The sequence below is a fragment of the Zingiber officinale genome, chromosome 4B (assembly GCF_018446385.1).
Source record: "Zingiber officinale cultivar Zhangliang chromosome 4B, Zo_v1.1, whole genome shotgun sequence".
NCBI lineage: Eukaryota > Viridiplantae > Streptophyta > Magnoliopsida > Zingiberales > Zingiberaceae > Zingiber > Zingiber officinale.
The window spans coordinates 88,273,780-88,293,415 of record NC_055993.1 but is presented as its reverse complement, the minus strand read 5'-3'; the positions used below and the strand labels follow the sequence as shown (position 1 = coordinate 88,293,415).

The window sequence follows — 19,636 nt, the reverse complement described above, 5'->3', positions numbered from 1 at the left end:
AAGGCCGCTTTGAAATCCAAGAAGCGATTGATGGACTCGGGGCAATCCATCGAACCACTGCCGAACCCGGGGTATGTAGGAATACTGATTGCGACATCGATGTGATACAACATAGCCACGTTCTTGAACTTTCGCAGATGCTCTTCCGGATCCATGCTTCCATCGTATTCTCCGATGTTCGGGGCCCGATAACTCCTTGGTAGGTTTTCCTCAAAATCTGAGCGAAGGTACCTTGTCATCCGGTCTTGAGCATCTTGGCGAGATTATAGCTTTTCCTTTCCGAATCCCGGTGGATGTAGAGAGCTTTCAGACGCCTGCGGCTCTTCTTTCTTCGGATTATGCTCGCGAGGTCCGGGTTGATGATAGTTGCAGCGAGGCTCTCGGAATGAAGTACGAGGGAGTTCTTCTGGTTGCTTCCTCTTTGAGCCCCTGTCGGAGACAGGAGCTGGTTCTTTGGACGCTTCAGGCGCTAGGTGAGGTCGTGAAACTGTTCCTTGTTTCTCCGAGGCGGCTCGCTTTTTGACCTCCTTAAAGAGCTCGTACTCCCCCACGGTCATGGTAACATTAATCCTCCTGCCGAAACTTCGACCAGAGTCCTCCATCTTCACGCTTCGGATCAGGCTGTTGTGTTTCCCACAGACGGCGCCAAATTTGATCCTATCCGGAAGCTGAGTCGGACGAAGGCTGGTCACAGCGGCCTAGATGTTGACGGAAAGTCGTGGGTGATTCGGCTCCCACGGGCGGCTGACGCTGCTGCAGGCCCCTGCACACACTCAGACGATCCCCTCCTCTCCTTCGTTAGAGACCAAAACCCGAGGGAAAAAGTCCCCGGGTCAGGCCCTCTGACGCTCAAGTCAGGTACTTTTTTCCCAGAAAAACACAGAGAAAGAATGATCGAAAGTAAGAAATTGTGGAAAAAAGTGACGAATGAGCGTACTCGCGTACGAAGAATCCTCCTCCTTTTATGCATCGCCTCCTTTCTAGAACCTGCAAGCACCTCAGAAAGCGTTAGACTCTGGGCTTTGTCGTGTAGTCCCGGACACCTGTCGTGCTGCTATTGATTGTGAAAGCATCTTTTCGTTTCAAAACTTCCGCCTTTACACATGAGTTTTGTCTTGTAATGAGGGACATCTGTCAGGCTGCTATTGGTTATGAGGACATCTTTTCGTTTAGAAACCTCCGCCTTTGCACATATCGCTAGTATGTGATGTTTACCCCTTGACGGACAATTGTGATTCTCCGACTCCTGCACAGCTTAGCTCATCCGATCTATTGTGGCTTGTATCTGCCTCGCATCCTCCGACCGGATCCAGCCTCTAAGCGTCACCTGCCAGTCGGGCTGACTCTGAACAGCTCTGTCGATCCCGACCTATACCCTGCGCTTTGTATTTCCTGGCCCTCAACCATAGGCCTGTAGATCGAGCTGCCTTTAAACAGCTCTGCCGATCCCGACCTGTACCATGCGTTTTGTATTTCCGGCCTCGATGTAGGCTTATAGATCAGTGCCTTTAAACACTCTGCCGATCCCGACTGCACTGCGTTTTGTATTTCTGCCCTCGTCGTAGGCTGTAGATCGAGTGCCTTTAAACGACTCTGCATCCAGAGACTGCCCTCGTTTTGTATTTCCTGGCCCTCAACCGTAAGCCTGTAGATCGAGCTACCTTTAAACAGCTCTGCCGATCCCGACCTGTACCCTGCGTTTTGTATTTCCTGGCCCTCGACCGTAGGCCTGTAGATCGAGCTGCCTTTAAACAGCTCTGCCGATCCCGACCTGTACCCTGCGTTTTGTATTTCCTGGCCCTCGACCGTAGGCCTGTAGATCGAGCTGCCTTTAAACAGCTCTGCCGATCCCGACCTGTACCCTGCGTTTTGTCTGTCGTCTCCTTTTGTCTTTAAACAACTTTCCGACCTGTACCCTGCGTTTTGTATTTCCTGGCCCTCGACCGTAGGCCTGTAGATCGAGCTGCCTTTAAACAACTCTGCCGATCCCGACCTGTACCCTGCGTTTTGTCTGTCGTCTCCTTTTGTCTTTCAACTACTTTGCCCCCTTGATTGACAAGTCTGCTTGACCTCTGACTACCACATATGCTTGACTTTGACTACCCAGTCAGCTTGACTATTGACTGCTATATCATCTTGACTTTTGACCGCTATATGGCCTTGACCCTTCTTACCCTTTCCTTTTGGGCCCCTCCATTGCCAGCCGTATCAATAGCTAAAATGATTAGGGTGAGAATATATGTCCGTACAGTAGAGCTATTAGTTAGAAAAATAACTAATAGCAAATAGAAGTTTAGATGAGTATAAGCAAGAATGGTCAAAGTATCCGGAAATCTTATACTTTGACTATTGTAGGATAATTAATAGCCTATTGATATCCTATATCAGCTAAAATAGTTCAACGTAGGCCTGATACGAATTATATCAAGTTCATGTTGGGCCTAATATGAAACCATATCAGGATCAACTTTAGTTATTTTAGCTGAATTTCCTATAACATTTTAACACCTCTGGGCAAGTCAAAATATATAATGGACAGTACCGTTGGACTCCTTGGAACCTCATAAATCCATAGGAATTAAAATGGGTGCAATCTGAGGTCTCTAGTTCCATCAGTAGATTTTGGTGAAAATTCACTGATGGACTTAGAGACCTCAGATTAGACCTATTTCAAATCTTGTTGATTTTTTATGTTACAAAGAGTCCAATGGTATCGTCCATTATATATTTTGACTTGTCCAGATATGTTAAAATGTCTTAGGAAATTCAACTAAAACAATCCAAGTTGGATCTGATATGGTTCGATATCAAGCTCAACGTGGACCTGATATGGTTCATATCAACCCCACGTGGGCCTTACGTTTTCTCTCAACATAACAATTACCATAGTGACTGTAGCCCATATTAATATTGTTGTAATCATCAAATTGCACAGATCTCCTATTCATTCATGATATGTTAACTTTGTCCCCTCGGGGTGGTGCGATGGTTAAGACATGGGGTGTTGCCACATGAGGTTTTGGGGTCGAAACTCGACGTGACTGAGCATAACCTCCCCCATGTCTTGGCCATTTGTACTAATGGCTAGTAGCCATCCGTGATTTACCTCCTCCGTGTTGACCTAAAGACGGGTTGGTGGAGATACTGAGGACGAACGAATCACCTTTTGCCACATTATATGTTAACTTCAGTTGAGTCTCAAATCTAAGATATTTGAGGCTTGGGTTATAGTTAACCATATGAGAATAGAGAGTGGATCACTCGCAGATATTAAAAAAAAAAAAAATCATAAAGAATAGGGCATTCGAATTTAGATGTCCACGTGCAGCTTGTTTTAGTCGGGATGAAACTGGTGTTATAGATTTTATCATACATTGATATGGTGATAATCATATAATCCCTAGGAAGGGAAATTATCAGGTTATGCTCCTCATCCTTGCAATTGTGTTGAAGATGGAAGTGACCTTCTGCTTCCTATTATTGTTTGTATGTTTTTCCCTCTTTACTTTGTGTGGCTGCTAGTCTTTTCTTCCCTAAAGTGATCTAACTTTGTTCTTTTTCAGTGGAAATGCCGAGTGTGTTTATACATTGACACAAAATTACTTTTTGTGATTGATTGAGCAAGGCCAAGGAAGGTTGTTATATGCTGTCTTAAAGAGGATGATTCATCAGCACAAGCTTAGCAACTACAAAGTTGAACTATCTCTACTATCAAAATGCTAAGTTGTAGGATCTTATGATAGGTTTTAAAAGTCACACAATTGATGGAGCTAGGCTAAGAAATACAACAGTTTGACAAGTCATTACATTTTGTTACATGAAAACATTGTCATAAAGTTTATAATCCAGAAATGTGATTAACTTGTCTTAATTTTTTTAATATCGATATCATCCATAATTATATTTTTTTTATCACATTACAATACTAGCACTACTTAACGAAACCAACTAATAAACAAAACAAGTATATAACTAAAAGAATTAAGTTCATTATTCCTGTCGGAAAGCTGAGAAGATGGAACTGCTGGAATGACGTGTCTGGAATGTTGACCGCATCTGCATAACCCGAATGGTGAGCTATCTCCTGTGTTGACCAAGTCGTCTGATGCCCTCTGGTCAACACTACTTGCAGCCAGCGACCGGATTGCCCTGGTCTTTGGTACCCCGATGCTCGAGGTGGGTCCCGCGAATATATAAGCAACCGAATAATAACAACACAATGAAATAAATACAAGATGAGTACGGTGACGTACCCTGGCCCCGGGGGGCACCCTCAGATGGATCGGTGAGTTGGTCGCGCTGCTGATTGAGTCGTCACGACCCTGAAGGATAGATGAATGTGTCAGCTGAGGAGCTGGATCTGCCCGCCGGGAGCCGAGCATAACTTGAATCCGACAAACAACAAGTCGACCGAGAGATACTAGCGGCACGCCGATCGAGATATAATATCGGCACGCAGGCCGAACATGTTGGAACCCCAAGGTTGTTTTGGTGTGATCAACAAGTCAAGTTAGGTCCTGCGTTGTATTTAACCTTGTGTCTAAGTGTGCAGGAGCTTAGGAGCACAGGTACTCGAGCGGAAGACGCAGCCAGCGAGAAGGACGGCACGCGGTGCGTCCGAGGGACAAGGTGCTGCGGAAGAGTACACCGGCGGACGAGAAGGAAGCGGGTGGTAAGAAGCCAGAGCGGAAGATTGCTCGGGAGCAAGAGGCACGCTAAGGCCGAAGGTCGGCACGGGTGCGGCGAAGGACGAGACTGCGGATGAGTACTGGTGGACGAGAAGGAACACGCGGCAATTAGGGACGAGAAGCCGGAGGAAGCCCGCTCGAGAAGGCCGGAACATGGGTTCGGTGAGCCCTATTCCAGGCCGAGATCACCCAAGCAAAGCGGAGCCGGAGCCGAATGCAGACCCGGACCGGCAGCTGGATCGAGAGCAGGCTGACCGAGTCGAAAAGTCAACTTATGTTGATCTTAGGGCTCGGCGCCCGGAACCGACCAGGGCGCCGGAACCCTTCCGGAATGGACTTTTCAACAGGATCGAGTTTTGACTCGATCCGACCGTTGGGGGATAAAATTTATCCCCCCCCCCAGGGCGCCCGGAACCCTTCCAATCGCACGGACCAAGACTATAAATATAGCCTTGGTCCAGAAGCTTAAATAGAACTCACTGATTGTAAATCCAGTGCTTGCACACTCTCTTTTAGTCTAAGCTTCTGCACTTCAACATTGTACGAGGCTTTTCCGCGAAGGAGTTTTATTGAGCTTAATCTTCCTTGGATTAACAACCACATCGGTTGTAACCAAGTAAATCTTTTGTGCCTCGCTTTTCTTTATGCTTTTAATTTATCTGCTTAACTTAATTATGCAAGTGTTAGCCTAAAGAGTTCGAGGAGGGTTTGTTTTCTTTTTGTGTTAGCAGGATATCCAACAACCCCCTCCTAGCCGGCCCAACGGTCCTACAAGTGGTATCAGAGCCGAGTACGCCTCAGAAGGACTAACCGCCGTCTGAAGCAACAAAACGATGGCCGGAGCTAGCGACTACCCACCTGCATTCGAGGGGGAGTTTTCCATCTGGAAACAAAACATGGAGGTATACCTTAACTCAGATTCTGATATTTCTTTAATAATGAAATTTGGTTATGAAGAACCAAAGAACACGAACGGAGAAGGACTCGATCTACGCCTCTGGAACGAAAAGCAACGTGAGGAGTCTATGGCAAATGGGCGGGCAAAATATTATCTTCTGAATGTAATACCAAAGGAAGATTTCAAAAAGGTCGCAGATTATGAAAGCGCAAAAGAACTTTGGGAAAAGTTCTTGCAGCTCTACGAAGAACCTTCAGAAGCTGACACCTCAATAGACACCGAGCCACCGACAGAAGAGTCCGAAATCGAGGTAAGTACTACAACAGCCGAAGTACATCCCGAGATCGATGAAGGGGGAGAATCTTCGGAAGAAAGCAACTCGATAGGGGGAGAATCAATTACTGGCAAGGTAAGTCAGGTATGGACTCGAACCTCTGATCAATTGAATGATTCAATCGAAGAATTGCTTGAAAATTTTTGCGAATCATCGAAAGAGTTTTTTATATTAGAAAATCAATTGTCAAACTTATCTTGCAAATTTGAAATATTATCGAAAGAGTTCTTCGAATTTCAAAATATCTTAACAAAAGAATTTTGCAAGTTGGAAACTTTGCTAAAAAACTTTTGTGAATCATAAAGAAGTTTTTCGAAAGAATTATGCAACTTAGAAATATTATCGAAAACTTTCTCTGGTCCTAAAAATTTGGAATTACAAATTACTTTATTGAAAAAGTTTTATGAATTAGAAATTGATTCATCGAAAAATATTTTCGGATTAAGAAACCTATTATTAATAGATTCCTGCAAATTCTTATTATTAAAAAATTCTGGCAAATTACAAAATATTCTTTCAAACGAATTTTGCACATTGCCGAAAGATTTTTTTATATTATTGAGGAATTTTATCAAGTTAGAATTTATGCTATTTGAATATTTTTGTGAAGTTGAAATTCAAAAAATAATAGAAATTAACATGATACAAATTGTTGCATGTTTAATATTTGTGGCTTTAAATTTGAAACAGTGTGATTTAAGAAGTTTTGATAAATTAAAATGGAAATTTAAATCCTGTTGATAAAGAGCATTAGAACAACATGCAATTAAATAAATGCAAAGAAAATCTTTTACGTTATCAATTTTGCTAAATTTTCTTAGAATGATTTTTGTTGTGAAAATTATTGCAAAATTTTCAAAGTTCTCGAAATTGCTCTAAAAGGATCTTAATGACTTAGAAATTCTTTTGTTTAGAGGTATTTTTTTCTAAGTCTTTAACCCTTAGATTATTTTTCTTGAAACCCCATTTTTATTGTGATCAAAGGGGGAGAAGAGAAAGTATAAGTCTAGGGGGAGGTAGAGAAAATTAAAATTTTCTGTTAAATTCTGTTAAAATTTAATTTTATCTATCATGTTGCATGTTATTGCAATATACTGTTTAATTTCATATCTATTTTTGTCCCTAGCTTAACTTGGGTTTATCACACCAAAAAGGGGGAGATTGTTGGAACCCCAAGGTTGTTTTGGTGTGATCAACAAGTCAAGTTAGGTCCTGCGTTGTATTTAACCTTGTGTCTAAGTGTGCAGGAGCTTAGGAGCACAGGTATTCGAGCGGAAGACGTAGCCAGCGAGAAGGGCGGCCTGTGTGCGTCAGGGGCAGTCTTCGGAAGAGTACCGTGGACGAGAAGGAAGCGGTGGTTCCGAGGGCCAGCGAGGCGGAAGATTGCTCGGGGAGCAAGAGGCGCACTAAGCGAAGGTCGGCAGGGTGCGGCGAGGGACGAAAGGCTCGGATGAGTCTGTTGGTGGACGAGAAGGAACACGCAACGAGGAGAAGCTGGAGGGAACACGCTCGAGAAGGCCGAACATGGGTTGGGTGAGCCCTATTCCGGAAGCCGAGATCACCCAAGCAAGCGGAGCCGAGCAGACCGGACCGAGATGAGTGGATCGAGGCAGTGACCGGAGTCGAAAAGTCAACTTATGTTGACCTTAGGGCTCCGGGCGCCCGGAACCGACCGGGGCGCCCGGAATCGACTTTTCAACAGGATCGAGTTTTGACTCGATCCGACCGTTGGGGGATAAAATTTATCCCCCCCAGGGCGCCCGGAACCCTTCCAGGCACCCGGACCAAGACTATAAATATAGCCTTGGTCCAGAAGCTTAGATAGAACTCACTGATTGTAAATCCAGTGCTTGCACACTCTCTTTTAGTCTAAGCTTCTATTTTCTGCACTTCAACGCTGTACGAGGCTTTTCCGCCCGAAGGAGTTTTATTGAGCTTAATCTTCCTTGGATTAACAACCACATCGGTTGTAACCAAGTAAATCTTTTGTGCCTCGCTTTTCTTTATGCTTTTAATTTATCTGCTTAACTTAATTATGCAAGTGTTAGCCTAAAGAGTTCGAGGAGGGTTTGTTTTCTTTTTGTGTTAGCAGGATATCCAACAACCCCCTCCTAGCCGGCCCAACGGTCCTATAGAACACACCACAACGACTCATAGGCCGAAATACAACGGTGACTCGTAGGCCAGCGCGGTACCAAATCGGAGGATGCCAACAGTTGTGAAATCAGTGGTGGTCGTGGATCGACTGGTGATCGTCGCTATAGGTGGCAACAGAGGGCGGCATCGGCCATCAGAAGTGGCCGCGGTGACTGCTGGACTCGGTGGCGACAGCGGCTACTGGACGCGACAGAGGTTGCGACTAGATGCGACAGAGGTGGCCACTGGACTCGGTGGCAAAGGCCGCTGGAGAGGCGGCGGTGTGCGTGAGGGAGAGAGGCGTCGAGTCCGTCCGATGGCGGCACCGCGAGGAGGCGATCTCAGCGCACAGGAGGCGAGAGGAGAAGAGGTGGCGGCCGGCAACCAGCGTTGGCGCCGGCGAGGAACGTGGGAAGGAGGAAGAAAGGCCTCCTCGTTCCTATCAACGGAGCTGCGAGGAGGAGGAGAGGAGTCGGTGACGTTGCGAGGAGGATAAGAGGAGTCAACTACGCTGCGAGGAGGAGGAGAGGAGTCGGCGACACTGTGAGGAGGAGAAGAGGAGTCAACGACGTTGCGAGTAGGATGAGAGGAGTCAACGGCGCTGCGAGGAGGAGGAGAGGAGTCGGCTACGCTGCGAGGAGGAGAAGAGGAGTCAACGACGCTGTGAGGAGGAGAAGGATGGGAGTCGATGACCACTTCCAGGAGGAGAAGGACGGGAGTCAACTGCCTTAGCACCCACGAAGCCACCCTCCTATTTCGTGGCGGCGGCAGCCCCAACCACACGAAGCGCCCGCCTAGCCCTCAATAGTTTTCCTCCCTTAAAGCCCTAACCAGCCCTCATGACAAAAATGTCCCCCTCCTTCTATGTAATCTCTCTTATGACATCCGCATCATTCACTATCACTAATATCAAGATCATAGGTAGTACATTTCAATTTCTCATATTATGTCTAGGATAAGCAATGTGTTCACTTCCTACCCTTAACTCTATTCTTGGCAACATCCTAAAATGTATATCACTGGTGTTTTCACTTAGTCCAGTATCAGACCTCACTCACTTTAACCATCCATGCTGCTTACATCCATAATATAGTCTTTCTGGGTTATTAATTGATCTAGAGACTAGTATCAATGCTCTCAGTCCGCAGTCCCTGCATCGTACAGTTTCAAATTTTGTATAATCGATACTGCTATTACTTGATGATGCCATTTAACAACAACCTAAAATGTAAAATTCGACAAAATTAAGCTAAACAATAACAGTTTGCATAAGTAATGACAAATTACATAATTTTTATGAATAATTTGACAAACTTCGCTCAAAGTAGGCAGAACAAAATTAAGATAAAATTAATCCAATTTGCAAGAAATTATATTACAATGTTTGAAATATCTTTAATGAATCATATAGATGGTATCGAAATGATAAAATATGGAGCATTCCAAAGGAATGATTGCAACTTAATGTGCAACTAGAATTTAATTATAGAAAGAATTGTATATATAATGTGTAAACATGAGCAAATCATCATCTTCCATGGAGAAGTAAACTTCATGTACTTCTTAATCATAATGATATTGAAATTTCAAAAATTAAGGAATGAGCTAAGATATTGAAACTTCAAACTATTAGAATTGCTACTAAAGTGAGTAAGAAACTATGCATGATCTGGCATTGTAGTAGTAATAGTGTAATCAAGAACAACAAAGCTCCAACATAGTCATAGAGAACAACAATAATATATCAATGAATATAGATGAAGAAACCAGATGCCGCTGCCAACCAAGGACACGGTTAGACAGCTGGCCAAGGACGGCTGGCCAAGGACGCGGTCCTTGGCCGGCCGCGTCTGGAGAAGGGGAGAGGAGGAGAAAGAAAGGTATCGAGTTTGAGGGAGATGAAATTATCGGTAATCATCAACTTCAGGAGGGGATGAGATGGCATTGCCGGTGACCGTTGACGGCGGAAGCAGCAGAGTTCGGTTGGAGTTCGAGTTAGGGCATAAAGATGGCTTTTGAGAGCAAAAGGGTTCGGCGAGTGAATTTTGACGTAGAAACACGTGTTTTGCATGCCAAATACTATTCATGTCTTTGTTGTTTTGGCTCCAGTTCGGATCGTCTGCACCACAAATCCCTGCTTCATCCCTGCACCACAAATCCCATATAAAATGTTATCACGTGCAAAGCACGAGCTCACGCTAGACCACAAACTCACGCAAAAGACAAGATCGGTCTGGGATGATGCTGATCGGTCTGTGGACCGATCAGCCTATAGGCGAATCGGTCCACAGACCGATCAGCCACAGACCGATCAGCCACAGACCGATCAGCCTATAGTCTGATCGGTCCACAGACCGATCAGCATCATCCCAGACCAATCTATTGTTCTGAATCACATCGCTTCTTAATGATCGGTCACCAGACCGATCAGATAACCCACAGAAAGCTACTATGTGGTTACTGATCGGTCACGAGACCGATCAGATAACTAAGGTATCACTGGATCGGTCGATAGACCGATCCAGACAGCTAAATATCACTGGATAGTCAGTGTTAAGAATTATTTATCATAAAATAAGCTAAAAAAGAACTGAAAAAGAGTTTTGCAGGACCTTCTGCCAAATATCCGGAAAATCAATCTTTCATATCAACCCCAACTTATTGAAAAATAAGGAAAATCAAAGGGGAAAACGTTTGTGACAAATTGTATTCCCATGGACATGATTCAGGAAAACAACAAACCAAAAGTATTGCAAAACACCGCTTCATGACTTTCAAAACAGGGCAAATTTATGTCCAAAAACAAATTCCAACAGCAAACTATCAGTTAAAGTGAATCATGATGCACTTATTGTAAAAAAAATACATCAAAACTAACTGCAACAATAAATACATCAGTTAAAGAAGTATATGCTATAATTTTTACAATAACCATATTAAATGTTTTGGGAACAATATAACACCTTCATATTCTAATATATGTTCACCAACAAGACATAACAAAAAATATAATACACCAGCAAAACTCCAGACATGGCCTATAATATTGTCTTCATTTTTCGGTGGAAAAAGAACAGTTCTCCCAGAGGTATGCACGCTAGCAAAACTCCAGACATGGCCTACAGAAGCAGGATGGAAATGGGATCAGATAATGGTGCTAGATGTAAGAACCTGTTATTTTTTTTAGGGTATGTGCAATAAAAATAAGGCATACTGGCCATTGACAAGTACTCACAAAATTGAAAATAAGGCATGCTTGATCAAAGAAACTTACCACAACAACGGCAAAAGGAGCACGAGAGAATCCATTGCCAAGCGTTTCCTTAATATTGATGTCGGAGGCCGCAGGAGGTGGTCCAGCAAACTGCACAAATGGGAATTGCACCTATAACAGTAAACAACTGTAAACTATTAGGAAGTCGAAACAATAATTCCAGTAGGGATGATTTTCATGGGGTCACTAATCTCGTATTATTCCAGTCCTGACCTCAACTTCTACATGATTGAGATTAAACATGATTTAGGTCTCTCTGATTTTCAATGCTGTAAGTGTTAAACATGATTTAGGTCTCTTAAATCACTTTCCAAACTAATACTAGCATATCACATACAAGAGCCCATGGAAGAAGTACCATATGCAAACACACATTGGTTACCTGGAAACTCTAAAATGGAAAGAACAACATTTGACGAAAACAGAAATCTATGTGATGCATTAGAGCATGCTGCCTAATGTATGAAATAAAAACTATCCTTTGGAACTGAACACATTGTATAACTACTTAGATGGTGTGGTCTATTCACTTTACAACCTATAGTTTTATCATTATATTCTTGATTTTTGTTTAAACATGTCAGTGTTGCTTACCAACATCACCAATGCAATAGTATCTATTATAAATTTCAATCAGAATTAAAAAAACTTGTGATAACTAAGATGTATATATACCTGAGAAAGTTGTGATGACAATAATAGTGGAAATTGAGTCTCAGTCATATTGAAACTAGCAACAGAGCTACCAATTGTTGACACAGAATTTATACGCTAAAAAAAAAAAATACAATCTTAGATAGTTATAAAATAAATTATCTTAGATTAACATAAGTAAAATAAATATCAACTTGATGAATGATCCGGTCACATTGTACGCTGCCCATGGTGGAAATACTTTGATCTACACCCTGTGTTATAAAAAAATAGAATGATTTAAGTTACAACAAATAATACCAAATAAATAAAATTTGCAAAGTTATGGAATAGAAACCATTACAATTGTTGAAGTTTGATTTGTTTTCCTCGCTGCTTTTCTTTTCCTTGAAATATTCTCCAACCCACCTTTCAACCTCTTACCTGACACTGTTTTTTTCTTCATTTTAATTCCTTTCACTCCAGTAGAGTTCCCTTCACCATAATCAAATTCCCAAGATGCTTGGCTCACATTTGATTGTTGGACATTTGATGCATTACCTTGTAACTTATCATCCACTATCTTACACAAGCTCAACATAGCATCTTTAACAAACATGTAAGTGTCATCCCTTTCTGCTGCCTTGGTAACCAATTGAACATTCAACCCACACAACTCTTTGTAACGCATGTTTTGAAGTTCTTTTGGATCCAAACTAGCATTGTTAGTCATTGAATCATTAACTCCAAAATATCCAATTTTTGCTTTTCTTGTCCACCTTTTCAATACATAATCACTTGGGATCTTCATGATATTTTTCCACGTAAATATTTTCAGAATATGAGAACACAAAATTCCAGCAAATTCATATTTTCTACAGCTACACTCAATTTTTTCACACTTCTTATCAAGTGTAACTATATGATGGTTTTTCTTTTTGTGAGGAGTAACTTTATATTTTGTAAATGTATCAACATCCTCACAAATTTCTAGATTAGAATCATGAGATAAGCATCATTCCTGTTGAAAACACTTGTATACCGCAGGAGTATAAATTTCACTAGCATGCTTTAAAATCTCAATTGGAAACATTAAATAGGGAATAGTTGTATTTGATTTGAAATCAGCTTTTAATTCCTCATATCGACGATCATCAAGGAGTCTTTGGAAGTGACTGAAGAAGTCTAAAAACTTGTGTTTATAAGTGGCATACTTTTTCACAATACTATTCATGCTCTCACTTCTTTGGGTTGTAGTCATATCCGCACAAAACATTTGTCGTCCATATACTAAAGCCCATTTTTCCTTGATGTTGTACATGCGCCTCAACCAATCATTGTCTTCAAGTGCATATTTGGCTAACATCATGTTCCATGCTGAAATAAAATCTTCCTCTTCATCAAAATCATATATACATGAGGAAAAATCTTTAGCAAAGTCTCTAAACATAGAAAAAACTCCACTCAAATGTATGGCAACATTTTGATAAATATGCCAAATGCACAAACGATGATGTGTTTCAGGCCATCTGGAAGCTAACGCCTTTGCCATTGCTGCATCTTGATCTGTAAGAATAGTAGTTGGCTTTTTCTCACCCATAGCTCTAGTTAATGTATCAAATAACCACTCAAAAGTCAAACTGGTTTCATCATATAATAAAGCGGCGCCAAAAAGTATGGATTGTTTATGATGATTAACACCTACAAACAATGCAATTGGTCGACCTTCATTGTTCTTTCTGTAGGTTGTGTCAAAGCAAACAACATCTCCAAAATTAGCATAATCAGCTCTCATCTTAGCATCAGACCAAAAAATATTAGTAATCAAATCATCTTCATCAACTTGGATAGCATAAAAAAAATTAGGATCATCGAACTGCATTTTCTGCAGATATTCCAATACACCCCCTGTATCCCCAACTCTCATATTTATTGTTCTTTTGGATCGCAAGTAGTTTTTATAATCCACAGGAATAAATCCTAAATTCTCCCTCCCACCAACTTGCCTCACCATAAAATCATGAGATTCTTTTGGGGGAATTCCCACATCACTTGCCATCTCAATCTGTATCGCTGTAGAAGAAGATATATTCCTATGACTTCTATAGAGGTGTGTTTTGTTTGGACTTGAGAGATAATGATTATGCTCTTTAACAAACTGTACCACAGTAAACTTGCTTTTTTTCCGATTACAAATCTTCATCTTAGCCTCACAACCAAACCTTGTTTCATCATGACTTGCTTTGACATAAAGATCTCGTTTGTCTTTTCCTCTTTTACCTTGGGCACAACAACAAAAAACCCTATCAAGTAATTTACCCGATTCATCCTTGTGGATTCTACCTCTCCTTACACCAAATCCAACCTTTTTAGCATATGTCAAATAAAATTGATATGCATCTTCTTCTGTCTCAAATTCCAATCCCATTTGTGGTATATCCAAATCTGTTTCAATGTTCAAGCCTATACAATCAAACAAACAAAGCAAAATGACTAAAAAGGAAAATTTGATATAATGAAGCTCAATACATTCCCAATATGATTCTTATTACCTTAGCTTCATCAATAACATCAAAGTTACCTTCCTGAATATCCACATTTCCTTCAAAATTCAAACGACGACAACTTGTAGATTCACCCTCCATGATAATTACTTTGATCCTATAAAAAAAAATCTATTATGGAAAAAAAAAATTAACACAAAAGAAGCATATAAAAACAACAATTTTATGTCAAATTACTGCATGTCCAACTTCTATTTAGTTATCAAATGCTCCAGATCCTACCAAGAATAGTAATTAACGAGAACCAAAATAGGTATCAAATGCCCATACTTATGTGCACTGAATACTGTATCTGTGCAGCATTTTTGTGCACTGAATACTGCATCTGTGCAGCATTTTCTTTGTCAAAAATTTCATGTGCATGCAACAAAGAAGACAAACGTATATAGCAAGCTGATCAATTTTCTTTTTGGAGTGCCATCTGATAATAGTACAATATAAACATGCCCAACAGTTCAAACAAATGAGGGTTACATTTTGTTTTTTTTTAAGAGTGATCTTTAGATTGATGTATCATGTAGGAGTTTAATCAACAAAATTCAACATCAAAGCTGGAACTCAACATTAAAGGAAGTGCAGCGAACGCTGAGGAACGCTCAAACTTTGTTTTTTGGTCCGGATGAATACTGCATATGTGCAGCATTTTGGTCCAGATGAATACTGCATCTGTGCAGTATTCAACAAACTCAACAAAGTCAACATCTAACCTATTACAGTTCCCTAAAGGAAAGCTGACGCTGAGGAAAGCTCAAAAGATGTACCAACAGTTGAAATCAGGGCGGCAGAGCTTGGGTGTCGTTGGTCGCCGGGCAGGGCTGGACCTCAGAGAAGTCAGGGAGTTGTAATAGGTCGCCGGAGTTGGATTTTTGCGTGAGTCGGGGCCGTTGGAGGCCGTCGCGGACGCCGCGCACCGTCGGGGACGCGAGGGGTTAGGGTTGGGAAATATGTGGGCGTGAGGGAACCTCACGCCGTCGGGGACGCTGTGGTAGAGAGAGGCTTTCGTCGCCGGCGTGAGGTTAGGGCTCCTCCTCCTCTTCGTTTTAGCTGGTAAACCGGCGACTGTTGCGGTCGCCGGGACGATGGAGAGGCTAGGGATTGCTGGCTCTTGCGTTTTGCGTGAGTTTGTGGTCCAGCGTGAGCTCGTGCTTTGCACGTGATAACATTTTATATGGGATTTGTGGTGCAGGGATGGAGCAAGGATTTGTGGTACAGACGATCCGAACTGCTTCGTGGGACATGGGAACAGACGTAATTTCAGAACAGAGAATCCGATCTCACAGACACTACATTCTCTTTTTACCTCCCCCCCTCCCCCCCTTCCCCCCTTCCTTGGTTCACTGTGCCCGGTGGCCGCCGTCACAGTAGTTTAAGTGGGGTTTCTGCAAATTCTGCAGGTCAATCCGACTCTTCATCTACATGTCCTCTTCCATGCCCCCCAAGATTCTCTTGTATTCTTATTCTTCTTTCTTTTAGTGTTTCAGGTAGAAACTTTAGATCAAGACTAAAAGAAACAGCAATTCTAGTCTGTTCGAAGTGGAGGAACTGAAGAACTTTTAGATCATGATCATTCTTCGTTCCTCACTGCGTTTAACATTCTTCAGGCTTGAGGTGCACTTATTTTCTGTCCGATTCCTTTTCCAATCTCTTTTTTAGTAGTTGGTCGTCTAAATCTCCCTTTAGCTTCAACGACTCCCTTTGCAAAAGGCAGCAGGTATTCCAATTCCACCATCATCTTCCTCTTTTTCTTCCGCCATGTGAGAGAGCATGAGCTGCTTCAGGGCACTGCCATGACCTCCCAATGCAGAATTCTTGCTCTGTTCTTCTCTTCTCTTTTTCTCTTCTTCGAGGAATTGGTCGCTCTCAGCGAGGACGGCGTGCTGCTGTTGCAGTTCAAGTATTCCGTCGTCGACCCCCTTGAAGCACTCGGCGACTGGAACTACGACGACCCCACGCCCTGCGCGTGGAGTGGAGTCATTTGCATGGGCTTCCTGGACGCCGGCGCCAGCGGCAGTGCAACGGCTGACGCCGCCGCAGCCGCCACGTCGAGAGTCGTCGGGTTGGTGCTTCCCAATTCTGAGCTCGCCGGTAGCTTGCCGCCGGAGCTTGGCCTCATCAGGCACCTCCGCCACCTCGAGCTCTCCGGCAATGCCCTTAATGGAAGTCTCCCGCAGTCCATCTTCAACTCGTCGGAGCTGCGCGTGCTGTCGTTGGCCAACAATGATTTTTCCGGCGAGCTCCCGCCGGGCGGGTTCGGCGGTCGGGCGGAGTACGTGAACTTAAGCGCTAACTTCATTAACGGCTCTTTGCCGCCGAACCTGGGAGGGCAGAGCCTCCTGTATTTGAACTTATCGCGCAACCATATCTCCGGCACAATCCCGCCGGAGCTGGCATCGGGAATCCCGGCCAACTCCACCGTGGATCTCGCGTTCAATGATCTCTCCGGAGAGATCCCGCAGACGGGAGTGTTCGCCACGCAGAAGCCGGAGGCGTTCGCCGGGAATTTCCAACTCTGTGGGAAGCCGCTCGAGAACCTCTGCACGATCCCATCCACCCTCTCCAGTCCCCCCAATTCGACGACGGGGACGCCACTGGATCGTCCTCCAGCCTTCGCGGCGATGCCGGAGAACGCTGCGGACAGGACGCCTACAGCCGGCGGCGGGCAACGGGGGCTTCGCCCTGCGGTAATCATAGCGATCGCCGTTGGAGGTATGGCTGGAATTGGATTTCTCTGCGCCATGTTTTATTACATATACTACATGAAAATGAAGAACAGAGAGGAACAACATCGACAGCTGCAACAGGGAAACGCAGTGGCTCTTGGCATGAATAAGCAACATTCGCCGCCGCCGCCGCAGCCGTCATCGGAATTGAGAGGATTTAGTTGGCTCTTCTGCTGTTTAAAGGGAAAGGACGATGAGGAAGAAGAAGACAGCGAAGAGTCGTCGACCTCCTCTGACCCAGAAGCCGAGGAAGAGACAAGAAACGGAGCGGAGAAAGTCAGCAGCGGAAGAACACCACAGCAACCGGGTGCCACTCTCGTCACCGTCGATGGAGAGACGGAGCTGGAGCTGGAGACCCTTCTCAAAGCCTCGGCCTACATACTCGCCGCCTCGGGGTCGAGTATCGTCTACAAGGCGGTGCTCGCAGATGGCACAGCCCTGGCCGTCCGGCGAATCGGCCAGAGCAGCACCATCGACAAGCTCAAGGACTTCGAGGCTCGGGTACGCAGCATCGCCCAGCTCCGCCACCCGAACCTCCTCCGCCTCCGGGGATTCTACTGGAGCGCCGATGAGAAGCTCCTGATCCATGAGTACGCCCCCAACGGCAGCTTAGCCAACATTTCATTCAGCACCAGTAAGTTTGATATCACATTCATTTTGCACAGTACAAACTCAATTCACCGACGTGATCGTGTTCGACGGTTGTTCTCAGAGAGGCAGAGTTCGTCGCCGTTCCACTTGAGCTGGGAATCGCGGCTCCGGATCGCGCGGGGCCTGGCGCGAGGCCTCGCCTACCTCCACGAGAAGAAGAGCGTGCACGGAAATCTGAATCCGAGCAACATCCTTCTGGACGCGGACATGGAGCCAAAGATTGCCGACTTAGGCCTCGAACGCCTTCTCTCCGGCGAAGGCGGCGGCGGCGGATACCGCCTGGGCACGTCGTCGCGGCTGTTCGGCAGCAAGAGGTCATTGCAGTGGCAGGGAATTTTACCGGAGCTTTCGCCTCCGGCGCCGGCGGTAGCCAGTCCGTGCGCGTCCTCCTCCGCCGCGTCGGCGGTGTACCAGGCCCCGGAGTTTCTGAAGAATCTGAAGCCGAGCGTGAAGTGGGACGTGTACTCGTTCGGGGCGGTGCTGCTGGAGGTGCTGGCGGGGAGGGTAGTGTCGGAGGAGGAGGTGGACGAGTGGAACGCCGGGGGGTTGGTGACGGAGGAAAGACACAGGGTGGTGAGGATGGCGGATCCGGCTGTGAGGGGGGAGGCGGAGGGGAAGGAGGATGCGATGACGAGCTGCTTCAGGCTCGGGTTCGCTTGCTGCGCAGCGGCGCCGCAAAGAAGGCCGGCGATGAAGGAGGCAGTTCAAGTGCTGGAGAAATTACCACCTCCTCCTCCGTCCTCTCTTTCCTAATGTCCCTACGAACTTGAGATTAGCCATCCCTGATGAGCAGGGCACTGGGACGAGCTCAGTCTTTGCCGATTTTACTTAATTTAATTAAAGCATATACTCATTTATTCCAAATTTGTGAGAAAAAAAAGATAAATATTTCCTTTTCCTTTTCCTTTTCGTTTCTTTTGTTTCATTGAAAATTGTTTGATTAAAAAATATTAAATATTGAAAAAAATAAAATTATTCTTATGATGCGGTAATGATGAGGGGTCCCACCCCACGGTTACGATGGAGGTCAAAGTCAAAATGATCAATGCACATATAGCATCGATCGATCGAACGAAGCATACCCCGACTGGGGAAGAAGGTCCCTATCCGCCGCCACCTTCGACACGGGAGGAGTCAAACGACCGACGCTCAATGGATTATTGGAAATCAAACGGAGGAAATGAGGTGCAGAAGTCGAGCCGAGCGGCTACCTACCCCGCTTAGCCAGACGGCAGAGCTCGACTTTGGCAGAATTCAATTTCGGCCAAGCGGCTACCCCGCTCGGCCCGGCAGTAGGTCTTGACAGTGGCAGAGTGGAACTTCGATCGAGCGGATACGCACAGGAGTGGCGAGGTTCTAGTCGACCGGACAAGACACCAGAGTGGTGAAATTCCGGCCGAGCGGCCCACCCGCTTGGCCTAGCAGTGCACTCTCTCTGATATCCATCGACATCCTTTTAGGAGTTGGTGTCGCCGACACCGAGCATGGATAACCAGAAGATCGTACGGTGGAAGTTTCTATTGTTACTTCAGAGATATGCTCAGCCTGTTAAGGTACTGTGTTAGAGACACTTTACCGACAAGTCTTTTCAGGAAAAACTTGGGGAAGTGTGCCCGCCTTGGGGAGCGTGCACGCGCGCTACAGAAGCTCTATATAAAGGGGGGTCCAAGCATCGGTGGAGGTACGCAATACGCGAGACAGTGTGCTCTCTACTGTTCATTTTTGCTCCGCTTTTTAC

The 19,636-nt window shown here is 44.6% G+C and overlaps 1 protein-coding gene across 1 annotated transcript; it reads left to right on the top strand.

Moving 5' to 3' along the window:
* Positions 1-16,025: 16,025 nt before the first annotated feature.
* On the top strand, positions 16,026-18,740 carry LOC121975434 (probable LRR receptor-like serine/threonine-protein kinase At4g37250). The gene is made up of 2 exons (XM_042527072.1): positions 16,026-17,881; positions 17,960-18,740. Exons 1-2 carry the CDS (start codon positions 16,315-16,317, stop codon positions 18,649-18,651), a joined length of 2,259 nt encoding a protein of 752 aa, XP_042383006.1. The 5' UTR covers positions 16,026-16,314; the 3' UTR covers positions 18,652-18,740.
* Positions 18,741-19,636: the final 896 nt, after the last annotated feature.